This window comes from Antennarius striatus, chromosome 1 (genome assembly GCF_040054535.1).
Source record: "Antennarius striatus isolate MH-2024 chromosome 1, ASM4005453v1, whole genome shotgun sequence".
In the NCBI taxonomy this organism is placed as follows: domain Eukaryota; kingdom Metazoa; phylum Chordata; class Actinopteri; order Lophiiformes; family Antennariidae; genus Antennarius; species Antennarius striatus.
Genome location: NC_090776.1, coordinates 20,872,361 through 20,887,790, shown reverse-complemented (window position 1 = coordinate 20,887,790; position 15,430 = coordinate 20,872,361). Strand labels below are relative to the sequence as shown.

Below are 15,430 nucleotides of genomic sequence, written 5' to 3'. Positions count from 1 at the left end.
GTGCGACGGAAGTAGTTACAAAAAAATCATTCGGGCTGATTCATTGTCGTCGATTTCGGTGAGTGGACGAAATAAAGAAATACACTTTTAAGAACATCCGAAAAATTCGACAACAGGTAAGCAGATTTAGAATATGATATATCTGATATTTTTCATAAAGTACAGTCAGATAGAATCAGTTTGCTCAAGTTGTTGCTTTTTTCTGAGCGAGATGACAGGCTACATTTCAGTAGCTAACAGTGCGGCGGCGCTGTTATTATACAGACGTCTAGTTGATGAATCGAGCAATCTAATAAAATCGCCCTGTCTGTTGATAACTAACACGCTGTAAATTATTATACGGCTCATAAATAACTGCATCGTTAATCGGCATATTGTGCTGTTTTCATGTACCTTAGCTGGCTACCTAACGCTAACTGACAGCTTGGTTGCTAACTTGCGCTTTACCCTCAAATTTAGCGATGTTATAAAGTATATTATAGTTCCTTCTGTCGAGCCTCCTTAGGGTTGATGCTAGTTAGAAAAATAGATGTTTATATAACGGTAGCGATTAAATCGCTAAGTAGAGTAAAGAAAGCACATTTCCACGCGTATTCTTATCGATGTGCTGAAAAACACAGTTTTCAAGATGTATAGTAATTCCAATCAGAAGTCAACAATCTTGTAGAAGTCAGTCGTCTGTTTGGACCTTTGTACCGTGTGCGCTTTAAAGTTCTTGATGTGTTTCTCGTGATCTTGTAAAGAACTAAAAGAATAAATGGATCTCTGATTATATTTCTGATATTGCAGTCTGTTTGCCAGCAGAGTATTTTGAAAGCAAGAAAATGTCTTGTTTTGTTTTTTTGTTTGTTTCTTGAGCAGATTCCGATATGGATCGGTTGCTGAGGCTTGGAGGTGGAATGCCAGGGCTCGGCCAGGTAGATAGAAATAAAAATGATAATTTTGACTTAAATCTATCCAAACTAACTTACACTTTCAAAGTCTTACTAGACAAAGAGTGTTTAGGAGTCATTATAGTATCATCCAATATAACTTCATGTTTCAGTCTGTCAGATGAGGTCAGTATACTGACACGGTTGGTCAAGCAAGTTTCATGTCAAACCCATAAATGAAGTATACTAGAGGAATAGAGGATAACTCATAGTCATAGCATTAAACAGTACATGAATGTCCATTTGAGGTACTAGATGAGAATCTAAATTAAGGATTGGATTGATTTGTATTGAAAGCTTGAATGTTGTTTTCGTTCTTCAGGGCCCCCCAACAGATGCCCCTGCTGTAGACACAGCTGAGCAGGTGTACATCTCCTCCCTCGCCCTGCTCAAGGTATTCAGATTTTATGTGTTCACATGTGTTCCTCAGAGGTGGTCGAATCTGTTTTAGTATTCAAATAAATTCATCTTGGACTATTTTGTTTGCATTTCTTGTTAGATGTTGAAGCATGGGCGTGCTGGAGTACCAATGGAGGTCATGGGATTGATGCTGGGAGAATTTGTTGATGACTACACTGTGCGTGTGATTGATGTGTTTGCCATGCCCCAGTCAGGAACAGTATGTATTTCTTCCAACTCTAATAGTATGTAAGATGATTTACTGTGGGATAATACATAAATCACTGGCCGTTATTAGCGGCCACGTTTTTCATGGAGGGGTGGGGGACGTTTCTGGCAGATCTTGTCAGTGAAAATCAGGCTTAAATCATGGAATTTGATGTACAGTAATAATGACTGATCCAGTTAGAGAACAGAGGATGGCGAATAAGAGGAAGACTGAGAAGTTGGGGCTGCTTACGGTGCAACAAAGTTTGCGTATGTCAGAACTCACCCAGTGTTGCTTTGAGCAAAGCGTCTTGCGATCGGTCAAGACCAGAAAGAAAACACAGACAAATGTTGGAGAAAGTCTGCCAAAGTAGATCAATTGCTACAAAGTGCTGGCAGCCAAGGAGTTAATCTCAGATCCCGCTTTAAGTAATCCAGAGAACTGACTTGTTTCTTGGTCGTTTGTTCTTTTCAAGTAGTTTGGTCATTGTATGTTTGCTGATTCAGATATTTTATAAAGTGTTGTGGTGCTAACTCTTCTTCTTCACAGGGTGTGAGTGTTGAAGCAGTGGACCCGGTGTTTCAGGCTAAGATGTTGGACATGCTGAAGCAAACTAGCAGGTAATGTTTTTCACAAGTATTTGCTGTTAGTAGGTTTAGTACACAAGTATGCGTATTGAATTTGTCTGTGTAACCCAGTAAATATTGTTGCCAAACTTCTATTAATGTGTCTAACAATTTTTATAGGCCTGAGTATTTATAATCAAAAATTACTTTGAAAATACAACAATAAATTAATGGCTAAACTTGGACCTTTTTACTCTCTTCCAAATGTGTTTGCTAATCTTGATTTTTGTCACGGATCAGACCAGAGATGGTTGTTGGCTGGTACCATAGTCACCCTGGTTTTGGCTGCTGGTTGTCTGGTGTGGACATCAACACACAGCAGAGCTTCGAGGCCTTATCGGAGCGCGCCGTTGCAGTTGTGGTTGATCCAATTCAGAGCGTCAAAGGAAAGGTAACAATATGTGTCTGTCACAGATGAGCCTTGTAACTTATGTCTCATTTTAGATGTATTCAAGATCAGTTATGTAATGCTCTGCAATTACTTGTGAAATATCTTGCTTTTCAACCTGCTGGTTTAACGCGTGGCCCCTGTCCTCTGCAGGTTGTCATTGATGCCTTCAGACTGATCAATGCCAACATGATGGTGTTGGGTCATGAACCAAGACAGACCACCTCCAACCTGGGTCATCTGAACAAGCCATCAATTCAGGTAACACATCATCCATGACACCATTTCTTTTTAAAAGACTGGTGGTTTGGAAATAATAAAATCATCTTCCCATTCTCTCTGTGAAAAGGATCAAATTTCTACCACTTTTTTGACAATCATCTATTCAACGATTTAATAAATTTTGTCTTTTCCATAGTGGTCAAATAACAAAGATCATAATGTCACGTGAGAAAGAATAGGATCAATTTACAATAAAGTGGTGTAACATTAATTCTGACATTGAGATATTTTTCTCTTCATCCCAGCTTTTAAACATTTTATCTCTTCACACACTTGTATTCTCAGGCTCTGATTCATGGACTGAACAGACATTACTACTCCATCACCATCAACTACAGGAAAAATGAACTGGAGCAAAAGGTTTGGGAATGTGCTCATCTCAAAATGTTTTATGGGTTTGTTTGGGGGTTTTTACAACATGAAAAGTATAAATGTGTTTGTATCCAGATGCTGTTGAATCTGCACAAGAAGAGCTGGATGGAGGGCCTGACCCTGCAGGACTACAGTGAGCACTGTAAGCTCAATGAGACCATCGTCAAGGAGATGCTGGAGCTGGCTAAGAACTACAATAAGGTGCACCTTCTACACTTCATTATAAAACCTTTTGTTAAACTCTAAACCTTAAAATGACATAAAAACAAACAATCATGTACACTGGCCAGTTCTAGTAAATTAAGTTGATGTTGGTTTTTTTGCATAATGTTTTTATAATGAAATATTTGAGTACTCTTGACTTAAAACACAGTAACATTTATTTTAAAAAACAAACAAAGAACAAAGACAGAACATTGAGAAGCATAAAGAGAATGAAACAAGCTTCATATTAAGGTTCTGTTGTGTTTCCACCTCAGGCTGTGGAAGAAGAGGACAAAATGACCCCAGAGCAGCTGGCAATCAAGAACGTTGGAAAACAGGTGACTTTTAAAGTTCATCTTCTGGTAACATTTTATTTACTGATACGAAAAATCATCCATCTGTCTGAGTTTGTGATTGGTGTTCACTAATTACACAGTCAGATTGTGTACATGTTTCATTAAAAGTAGAAACATGTTACTGGTTTAGGTTGCTGTGTCCAGGGCTCATCTAGTTGTTGATGGAAATTGTCCCTTTTTTTCTTTTGTTCTTTCTTGCAGGATCCCAAAAGGCACTTGGAGGAGCACGTAGATGTTTTAATGACATCCAACATTGTTCAGTGCCTAGCTGCCATGTTGGATACCGTAGTTTTTCAGTGATGGCCCTGTGTGTGTGAGTGTTAATAATGGAACCCTTGTTTTCTTTTATATAAAATAAATATGTATGGATAAAAACTAGTGTGTGCTTTTGTGATTAATTTTACTGTCCAGAGAGCAGGTTTTTAAACTTAAAAAGGTATCATCAATGAATACCTGTTTTGTTACACATTTTTTCATTATTTTTCTGTAAGCTGTTGTTGATTGTTGGTATAACACCTGTTCTACCACTGGATGGAGCAATAGTTGGTGTTATATGGGAACAAACGCAGGAAGCGGTGCTCTTTTTGATGCCTAACAGGTTGGTCATTTCAGCCGGAGTTGACGTCACTTGAGAGGTTTTGTGCAACTTTTGAGTCCTATAATTCTCTCCAAAGATAAACTTCTTGGAATTGCTTCACAATTTTGTTGAATTTGGTTGTAAACAATTGTGTAAGGATATGTTTCTTGTTGAAACAACATGGATTACATACTAGAATGTGTGATGAAGTGTCTTAATAGACCAAAAGAGTGGCTTTGTCTACGATGTTGGCCAATAGTTGAGAGGAAAATGTTGTTTCATCATTGTAAGGATAAATGATAAGTTTTTCAAGATTTACAAATAACAGCAAACTTACAAGTGAATTATCAGCCATAAAATAAGTCATCTGTTCCTACTTTTCTCCACTGAGTTGTAAGTTTTTAATGTTTAGCTTTTTACAAAGAAAACGGGATGTCAAATCCAGAAACATGACATGCTGTTTTCTTCAGATGAAAACACAAAACCCGGCGGCCATGAAACATTTCTTTAAAATGTGGGTCTCAGCATACGGGTGCTGCCAGCGCGTTTGTTCTGAACAGGAGATGCTGCAGACGCTAGTTTATAAATCACCTGACTGAATGCACACCAAGTGAATACAGAAAAAGTTTTCTAGTAAGAGGAGTTGTGTTCTCAGATTGAACTCTGGCCCCATCAGCCAGGATCACTGTTGGTTTATTACAGCTTTGAAAAAAAAAGTCTATAATGGATTCACAGGATCTAAGCCAGAGATGTAAATCATTTTGTTGTAATTCCAGTGACAGCAGAGAACATAGAACATGTGTTCTTTCTCCACCCTGTCTAGTATATACTAACTAGACACAGTTACAACAGACGTAGCTTTCTGCCAGTGAACTGACTGTAAAGATCTTCGGGTTACATCATTTTTGATCCTATCTGAAATCTTTACGACCAGCACAACATTTTTTAACGTCAAAGATGAGAAATTATTCATAAAACCTGAAAAGATTCAAATATGCTTCAGATGAGTTTATTATTATACTGTTGATCTGAAAATCTATCAGAATCAGAAATTACTGGATAAGTATCTTTTCACTGTTGTTTGGTGTTAGACTGAATTTTATTCAAAATCTATAATCTGTAATCAAACTATAATAATTCATCATATTTAATTACATATTTTGTATTTATGCCAGTAACTACAGCTGGAGAACAAATAAACTAATATTAAGGAAAGTCATCTGAAGTGATCACTAGGCATAAGACACTATCATGTTTTTATTTAAATGCTTTAAACTTGATTTAGGGTTATAGAATAATGTCCTCTTTGTAGATGATGAGCACATCTTCATCCAACTGTCTGCTCAAAGTGTCTGCTCAAAGTGCTGAATCATCACTCTAGCCGGCTGTAAAACACAGCTGAGATATTTTCAGAGGTCAGACTTCCGTGAGAAGTCAGATGGTCTGAGTGTGATTCCAGATTCCAAATGGGATGTCCGTCCTGCATAGAGGCCATAAGAGACAGCAACACAGTGTCTGGGGCCACGATGAAGACGTCTGTGTAGCACACAAACCTGACTCAGCTGAAACAGGATAAGATCGACCTCATGGTGCTGCTGCTGCTCGATGGTCGTGACTGAAAGCACAGCCAGCTGAAACATTGGGTCAGACATTCTTACCTGTAAACAGTCTTATGTACAACACTGTGTACGTCGGCCTGCAAGAGAACCAGATTTCTTTGACGTCATTTTCTTTCTCTGGAAAACTGCCTCCAAGCAGACTAGTTTAAAGTGGATGCTGTAAACGGAGGGGATTTAATAGACGCTGGGCGCGTTTGTTGTGGTTTTAGGAGGACTGATCATTCGGGCCAGAGGATTATGAAGTTAAGGGCTTCAAAGTGTGTCCTTTCACAGAAGAACAGTTAAGGCTGTTGTGAAATATCAACACTCACAGTCTGAAAGATGAAGATGATGATGAGATCATTTCTGTTTTAGAGACGTACTGTAAATGTTTCGTTGTGGAGAGAAGAACATGCTTTCAAACCTAGCATGAATTCATACATTCCGAATGTTCCAAATAAATGTTAACCAAACAATCGGTTTACTCTGTGCTGTTCTGGAACGTTTGATCACATCATCGTCTTCATACCTTAAGGAATACTTGGGAAATACTAAGGGTCTTGGCTAAAAAGGAAGTATTTATTCTAGTCTTGGATGAATTTTGTGGACCTGGTCCCAAACACACGAACATTGATGATGTCAGTGACCCCCCACCCTTTCTTCTAGTGGTACCTTGAGTTCAGTGGTTTAAATCTCAACAGCTATTACAGTAGATGGATTTCTGTCAAACTTGTTTCATGAAAATGATTAAATCATAAGCACTTTAATGGCTTTTTAATTAGAGTCACTGTCAAAGTTCACTTTGCCCAACAAACTTTTTTAAGAACAAAAAACAAACTACACACTCATGTAAGTCTGCATATTCGATTTCATATGAAAAAATTTGTGTGTGTTTCTAGTATTTTGTTTCTACTACTTTGTTTTAGCACTATTTGCTTGTGTTAATGGTGTTCTCTGCACATCTGGATCAGCTTCTGCTACAGGTGATAAATACCCATTAATCCAGATGTTTCCAGTGAGCATTTAAACGCTCCTCAGTGAACCTCTCCTCAGTACCACCAAGCAACGTGTTTTGAGTATTTTAGTGTAACACAACCTCCCAGACAGCTGTGTTATCTCAGCTTACAGTCTGACTCCCTTCTGCTGCTCAGGCCCATCAGTCACTGGGCCCTTAACCTGAACACATCTGTTCAGCCAAGAAAGAAACAGATCAGCAGATTAGATTGCCTGGAGGCTGCTTCATATCTGCCAAATGGTAATATATACAAAATATGAAAAATGGTGCCTACGACTGTAAGAGGGGGCACAGCATCAGAAATATGTGAACTGTATTTGTATTAGCACTGAAAAAAACTCACAACTAGACAGAATTTTTTTTTATTGGTCAGTAACTGTCAGCAGTGCATTTCACATAAAATACAGAAAACCAAAAGGTTAAAACACACTGATTTGTATTTGGTAAGGTGTTGTGACAGGAGACCAGTTCACTGACCAGTGGGATAAAAAGTCACAGTGCAAAACGAGAGTGCGTCACTCTGCCTTGTTGTGGCTTCAAAAGACAGTGACCTCTCTGACCCCTGAAGGCTCTGTGTGTGTGTGTGTGTGTGTGTGTGTGTGTGTGTGTGTCAAATCATTCAGCGCTCCTGAGGATGGCACCAGGCTGTCTGAGGTCATGAAGGTTCTGTATGGAAATTAATCATATTTGGAAATGCCTGCATAACTGTCGGCATCTGTGTACAATTATAACCTGCAACAGATATGTCCCCACTGGGTCCGCGTTATTAATAATGCTGTATTCTCAGATAATTTTGTGAAACTGTCGACTTGACATTTTGTGTTAACGCCTAGAGATCATGATGTACCAACTGAAACCGGTTTAGAGCAGATATTTCGAGGTTAAACCATTGATTCACCGCCCACAATCCTGCCTTTTAGAGTATAAATGATGTGTGATCCTCTCTTATCTTTGCACATGTGCACCCCTGCAGCTCTTTCTGTAAGTTCCCTGTGCCCAGAATATTCTGTAATAAACCTTCGAAGGACTGTTTCATCGTTTCCAGCCTTTATTCGGACCTCCAACATTCTCACTACCTCAGACAGCCTGGTGCCATCCTCAGGAGCGCTGAATGATTTCACACACACACACACACACACACACACACACACACACACACACACACACACACACACACACACACACACACACACACACACACACACACACACACACACACACACACACACACACACACACACACTCACACACACACACACACACACACACACACACACACACACACACACACAGACAGAGCCTTCACCCCCCACCCCCACCCACAGAAATGATTCATCCATGTATTTTCTTCTTGACGTTTGTCAATTTGGCCAATTTAGGACAAAAATGAGAAAGAAACATCATCCATCGTTTTCCGTCCTTGAGTCAAATAGAGGTTTTTCCAGGGTCATGAATGAACTGTTGAGGTCAAATTCACAGCTTCTTGTTTGATGTGAGTCCTTCTTTGGACACATTTGTGAGTCGTGTCGGCTCTCCGGCGTCGTTTTTTCTCACAATAATCACACTGAGTCACTCTGAGATGGGTCAGGCATGTCTGTGTCATGAGTTTCAGGTGAAACTAAAGCTTTCATTACCGGCAGCAGCAGCTCAGTCCGCTCTGCATGTAACGTACTAACTAGGGTGGAAAAATTATTTCCCCTCTAGGGGACGAATATAGAGTTTATTATTATTATTATTATTATTATTATTATTATTATTATTATTATTATCACAACTCATTGAAGACCGAATCTGAAGTATTTAAACCTCATTATTGTTTTTTGCAAACATCTGCAAGTTGCCTTTTCATTTTACGACTGAATCCTCTAGGTTGAGTCAGGCGAGTCAAGGGACAGGGGGGGGTCTTCCAACTTTTATTTTTTATTTTTGTAACCCTCTTGGTCAAAGTTATGCTATAAAGCCATATGCTTCCAATCCACAGGAGAGAGTGAAAAGCTAGTAAGCACAAGAATGTACCAGAACCTCTTATCTTCCACAGCACAGATAAACATATCTGGGAATACCCCCCCCCCGACCCCCTTTGGAGTGTTTATTGACAGGTGGCTTTAGAGATACTGGATGGAGAAATGATGGAGGGGAATGAAATGAGAGAGAATAAAAACACAAACGCCATTAGTCTAGAACATGTAATGACATTGGATCATTTATTCCTTCATTTTCTACACAACAGAGAGGACTTCTGAGAATAAACAAACTCATTTTGTTTTCCTAGGAAGATGTTTCTTCTAATTTGTCCTTTGCACGTTTCTAGTGTCCTCCTTGTTGCGCCAAAGAACTTTTTCTGCTGTGGTCGTCCTTCAGTACTTACAGTAACACCGGGTCACGGTGTTATAATGGGATTACTTTTCCACTGTTCTCTGTGATGGTCTCGGAATGATGATGTCACTGTCCACGGCATTTCCACCACAGCAGAGGGCCAGTGGAGATGAAGCAAGTGTGTCTCTGTGTGTGTGTGTGTGTGTGTGTGTGTGTCTGTGACGCGCTGTCAGACTAGCAGTGTATGCACAGGAAAGAGGGTCGAGCTGAACACAACCACAAAAGAGAGGTTGTGTTTTCCTTTGCCGGGCCTTCAGGGACTCACAGTCTGGGTCAGTCTTGTTAAAGTCAATAATGAAGCACAACACACTCCTGCACACACACACACACACACACACACACACACACACACACACACACACACACACACACACACACACACACACACACACACACACACACACACACACACACACACACACACACACACACACACCAGTGAGCAGCAAATTTTATGAATGTATTTAGTCTTTCTATTTCTTTTATAATTACATTTGGCATTTGTTCTCTAATCAAGGTGCTGAGGAGAAATAAATCGTTCTATGTGTACGTGAGAATGGAAAGAAAAACAAAAATTGTCAAATGATTTATTACATAACTGAAATACTGTATTTTTTTTACTATAACTCGGATGAAATTACTTCTAATTATAGTGAACTTTTGGGAAGTCTAAAAGTTTTGGAAAAATATTGGTGGGAGTCGTCATCCATCGTGGTTTGTCTCTGCCTCCATCCTGTATCACAGACAGTTGGAAAAAGAAGAGCATATGAATTTAGAATATCAGTGAAACCAATTTTATTAATATTCATGCCAAATAATCATGTAACTTAGTCTGAGTCACTGGTTTATTAGTCTGATGACAATGAAAAAAAAGATTCCTTTAAATTTTAATTTGGAAAGAGAATTTCTTAAAGAACTGATTTTTAAAAAAAAAATCAGATTAGAAAAAGCCAAGCATCAGTTAGAGTCATTAAATAGATGCCATGAAATTTTCTTTATTGTTTTTGTTTTTGAGAAAAACAAATGCATAGTTAGTTCCAGTTATTGATTTTTTACAAGAGCCCATCAATTTCCTTTATATTTCAATATTACAGATACAACTTTAATAAGAATATCTGAGCTACTTGCATTTTAAATAACTCCTTGAGTAAAGACATGTAAGAATATTGAGACAACTTTTCTATAATCTATAATAAAGTTACAGACAGAGTTTTCTGGGAGTTTATAAAGGGAAGTATTCTTGATTTGATTCTTAATTCTGATGTCTGGTATAACCTACACATTTTAGAGCTGCTGCAGCTCCAACATTGAGTCCTTCTGTAAATTTAATCCTTAACAGAATGCAGGAATCTCCTGTCTGTGAGGTTTGGTGGTGAGTTTCACCACATCTGCAAACAAGTCCCTTGTGAGGGAGGTTTTGAGGAAGCTGACTAATTTTTAACTTCAGCACTCATTAAAAGTAACATTTTGTTTTAAATGTGTAAAATGAATCTTTAAATTTGTTTCATGGAGCTTTTTAAGTGTCATTTGGTCATTACATTACTTCTTTTAGAATGACAGATAATTCAATGAAGAAAACTGGTAGCTAATGCGGCCTTAAGTTCGTGACCTCACCGCAGAAACCTCCAGACTTCCTCTTGGTTCCAAAACATTTGTCTCCACAACAAAAGCCCTTTCACAGCCTCCACGTCATCATCACATGTTTACCGTCTGACATTATATTTAGATTATACTGAACAGTACAGTTTAAATTCTGCTGAGTCTTAAGCTTTTTTCTCAGTTTACCAGACATGCAGTTCAACCACAGTTTAAACTGAAATTTGCAATTTAAATAAATGTCGGGAGAGATATTTGTTTTCTACCTTCCAGGTACTGAATGCTGTTTATTCAGTGAAACTTCCAACAGTTTTAATCTCTATAATGAATCTATTAAATGTCAGCCAGTTACCTCTGGTTAAGTGGGTAGTTATGCATAGTAATAAAACACACCTAAACATGCACAAATACAGATATATACACACACATACACACACTGCGATTATGTAATACTTTTTTTTATAGTAGCAGTCGTCATCTTTTTAAACATGAGGTTTAAACTAATTATCCTACGTTGATTGTTTGACAAATAATTACCAAGTCAGCCGAGGCTGACGTGAGGCGGGTCTGATGTTTTTTTTAGATGGTCTGGTAAAGTTCAGGGTTCTGCGATGTTAGAGATTCGTTGTGCTCTTGTTTGCTGTTTGTTCTCGTAAGTTTACCGCACACCAGAAGTGTGTGTGTTACTGGCATAAATGATTAAAATAGTAAGTCATGCAGCAAACTGTTCTGATTTTTTACAAGACAAATTTGTTTCCAAGAGCCGCATGAGAGTTTTAATAAGTTTGTAAACCTACTTGCAATAAAGAGTTGTATAATGGTGTGTCTGTTTTTTCGATTTTAGCAGGGAAAGCTTTGGGAATCTCCTGACAGTTCCTGCTTAATGTGTTCTGTATGCAGAAAAAAAAAAATTCTGCCGGGAAATAGTGTAATATGGTCTGTCAGTGGGCTTGTCCACAGACCGTGAGTCATTCTTTCACGGACTGGTTATGATTTTTTTGTGTGTGTGTGCTGCTCTGCCATACTAGTGAGTCACAGCCAAACATGGAGCTTTCACCAGAGCCATTACCAAAATGAGTTTTATTACAACGTTGCTTTATTGTCAGCTGAAGAGGTCAAAAATTTGCTTTGGTTGTGTTGTGGTTATAATGTTTGACTCTCTGTGGCACAGACAGTAAAACAACCCTGTGTTAAATAGTCTTGAGGAGAGCTGTAACCAAATGGAGCCAAATGGAGTGGAGAGTTTAGAGACCAAAAACGGTAGCAGACAGGAGTGAGGAGGATGGCATCCAAATACCTAAACATCACTATAAATCTATTCTATAACCTTACTCTAGAATCCAGACAGATTTTTGCAGATTACGTTTGTAGCCTCCATTTATATATTTTTGTTTCAGTGCAAAAAATATAAAAGTAATCCAAGGACTCTCATGTCGGTGTAATGAGACAGCAACGTGTGAACAACTCACAAAGCTTTATGTGTGCAGGAAGGGTCCGGTCATCACAACAGTAAATCCAGTTTTCTTTGACTTGGAGTCTCCAGTTGTAATATGAAAAACAACTTACAGAGACGTGCAACATGTTTGAACGTCAGTTCATCCCAGTCAGTATTAAGTCAGTGTTACTCATATCCCAATTACATAGTTTTAGAATAGAACAACATTCATGTTCTGAAAATATTTTGTTGGTGATTTACTCTCAATAAAACATTTAAGATCTGAGGGATTTTCTTTTTTTTTTTATAATCTGAAATCGTGAAGCTTCTAAATGTGTGAGATTTCATGGATATTCTTGGAGAACTGCGCACAATGCTTTTCTGGATTAATATTTTTAGTAAATTTATGATTTATCAAACCACATCAGCATTGTGGTTTGGTAGCATTGTATTGACAAAGACAATAATGGCAATAGTAATGTTAACCCTAATGTTTTCCACTATTAATTTCACTTTATTGATGACTACCTGGAAAACAGGATCAACTGTGAAACAAAGATTAAGTGAGGTAGAAATAGAGCTGAGTTAACACTAGGTTCTTTTTTCCAAATGTTCAGACAGAGTTTGCAGACCACAAACCTCCACTAAGGTGATTTGCTCCAAAGAATCCCTTCAGGATGCCACAAGGAACACTCCTAACTCTTAACACCTGCACTTGGATTCTCTCACCATGAGAGCAGACACAAGTTGTGGCTTAAAGACAGAAGCCTTTCCAAAAGAATTTCCTTTTTTGTTGAGTTGGACTCTTCCCAAAATGCAATCACCTGTTCCCAAATGTCTATTAGCCAGGGAACAAGTAATGGAATTCATGCTGTAACATGGGAGACAAGTTCAATAAATGTAACTGCAATCTTTCCCTATTAGTCATTCTGAATCTGCCACACATCTGGAATATTTCAAGAATTTAAATAATGCTGGAAATGAATGTAATGAAATACCAAACTAATCATAACTTTTTTTCTTTTTAAAAAAAAAAATCATCATGTCTGATGATGTGAAATGTTAGTCTCCAGTATCATTATCACCGAACCGTCGTAGAGAAAATCCATTATATGCTCCCTGTTATCCGCTGGTCGGATCGTGGTCTGGTTGTGAACTCCACCATTCATTCAGCAGCTTCAGCAGACGTGTTCCTCCACCATCACCCAGAATGAATCAAGTCCACACGGCACTGATGCATTCATGTCAGCACAGCTAATAGAATGACCCGTGTATCATTATTATAGCAGTGGTGTCAAATGTGAATCAAATGTGAAGACAGAGGAAATGTTTCACTGTGGGAAGAATGACACCTCCATTCTTGTTCTATTTTTTTTTTTTTCTTTTATACAAAAACCTTAGTTAATCACATGTATCACACCTATATGGTGAGGCAGGGCACATCCACACTTTTCTTTACAGAATAACATTCATTTATTATTTCTCATATACATCAAACATCATAGTTGTGTTTTAGTGTGTGGGTTAGGTTGTTGTTGTTGTTGTTTTGTTTTTTTTAATAACCATCATTTATACAAATGCATTTAAAAATATTATTGTCAGTCTCAACAAAAAAGTGTGAGCTGAAACAAATGTGACCTTATAATGCACAGTAACTGATCACTGGAAATGACACACTGGTACAATAATCAACTAGAATGAAGAATGATGGGGTGACACCTTGAATGGAGACTGAGAACAAACACCCAGCATGCTTTGCAGACTGTGTTTGCAAAGGTGTCTGTGTATTTCTGTGAATGTGTTTATTTGTTGGAGGTGTCTGGCTGCTCGAATGTGTTGAAGGACTGCAGTGGTCTGCACAGGAGGGCCAGTGGGGAATGAATCACACTCTAGTACCCAACATGAATCTTTAATCACTGACTGTATGTACAATGTTAACAGAATCAGTGAGGTTGCCATGCACTGCTTTTCCCAAATAGGCTGACTTCACCTGGGATGGGGCAGGAGGGCCCCCCTCCGTACCCCCGCAGGTAAGCTGGCACGTCTAGACGGGAATCGGTGACTAACGGTGACGCTCACAGAAAGGTACACAGTTAACGACATTTCTCTTCACCAGTTTGGAAAGTGTTTCTGCATCACCAGCGCTCACTTGCAGTCCATGAATGGGATAGTTAAGATTTAATGTTTGTTTGTGTGCGTGTTTGTGACTCACAGAGCGGCTGAGTTTTCACCAACAATCGCTGCTTTGAAAGGAAAAGTTTTTGTCGTCACGTTTCTTGTGACCACAGTGATAACACACATTCAGAGAGGATGTGACTACATATTCTCATACTTTGCTTTTGCTAAGGTATTTTTCAATGTTAATTCTCTTTCTTTTAGGTGTCACACAGTGAATTTGATGTATTCACTGACAACAAACCCATGTTTGTGTTTTCTTGTGAATAGTTTTTTTCCTGTTGACTGGCGTATGTCAGTCTGTCTCAGTGATGGAGGATGAGGCAGGTTGTGTGTTGGCGTTTGAGCACCAATGCACGTAGCAGACACGCTAGCAGGGTGAGTAACATGTCTGACCGGGGTCAGGGCAGGTTTCTATAATTCCTTTGGAAATGTTCCTCGTCTGTGTGAATTCATCACCTTTCCACTGACGACCTTCTTTGGGAATTCATTCATGTGATGAATTGTGACCTTAGAGCATATTCCAGGGGCGTCAAACTCATTTTCACAGAGGGGCCACATCAGCTGAATGGCTGTCCTCAAAGGGCCAGATGTAACTAATAAATGTAACTAAATGTAACTCAATGTAATGCAAAATAAATGTAACTCTTCCTTAATGTTAAATAACTCTAGATGTATGACTTATTCAAGTTACAAACATTACAGTTACGCAGAAAAACCTTTTTTGCTCTCACCGGCCACATGAAATGATGTGGCGGGCCACATTTGGCCCCCGGGCCTTGAGTTTGACACGTAGCATATTCAGTCTTAGTTGATGTACCAAAAACAAAAAAAACAAGTTTTTACATGAATCTCAAATTCTTCAACAATTGTTTTTTTTCCATTAAGGGA

At 38.6% G+C, this 15,430-nt stretch overlaps 1 protein-coding gene across 1 annotated transcript; it reads left to right on the top strand.

Moving 5' to 3' along the window:
* psmd14 (proteasome 26S subunit, non-ATPase 14) lies at positions 1-4,142 on the top strand. Its single transcript, XM_068315420.1, has 11 exons — positions 1-116; positions 862-917; positions 1,255-1,326; positions 1,432-1,551; positions 2,089-2,159; positions 2,406-2,556; positions 2,707-2,814; positions 3,121-3,195; positions 3,283-3,408; positions 3,687-3,749; positions 3,969-4,142. The coding sequence occupies exons 2-11, from the start codon at positions 870-872 to the stop codon at positions 4,065-4,067; spliced, it is 933 nt and encodes a 310-aa protein (XP_068171521.1). The 5' UTR covers positions 1-116; positions 862-869; the 3' UTR covers positions 4,068-4,142.
* Positions 4,143-15,430: the final 11,288 nt, after the last annotated feature.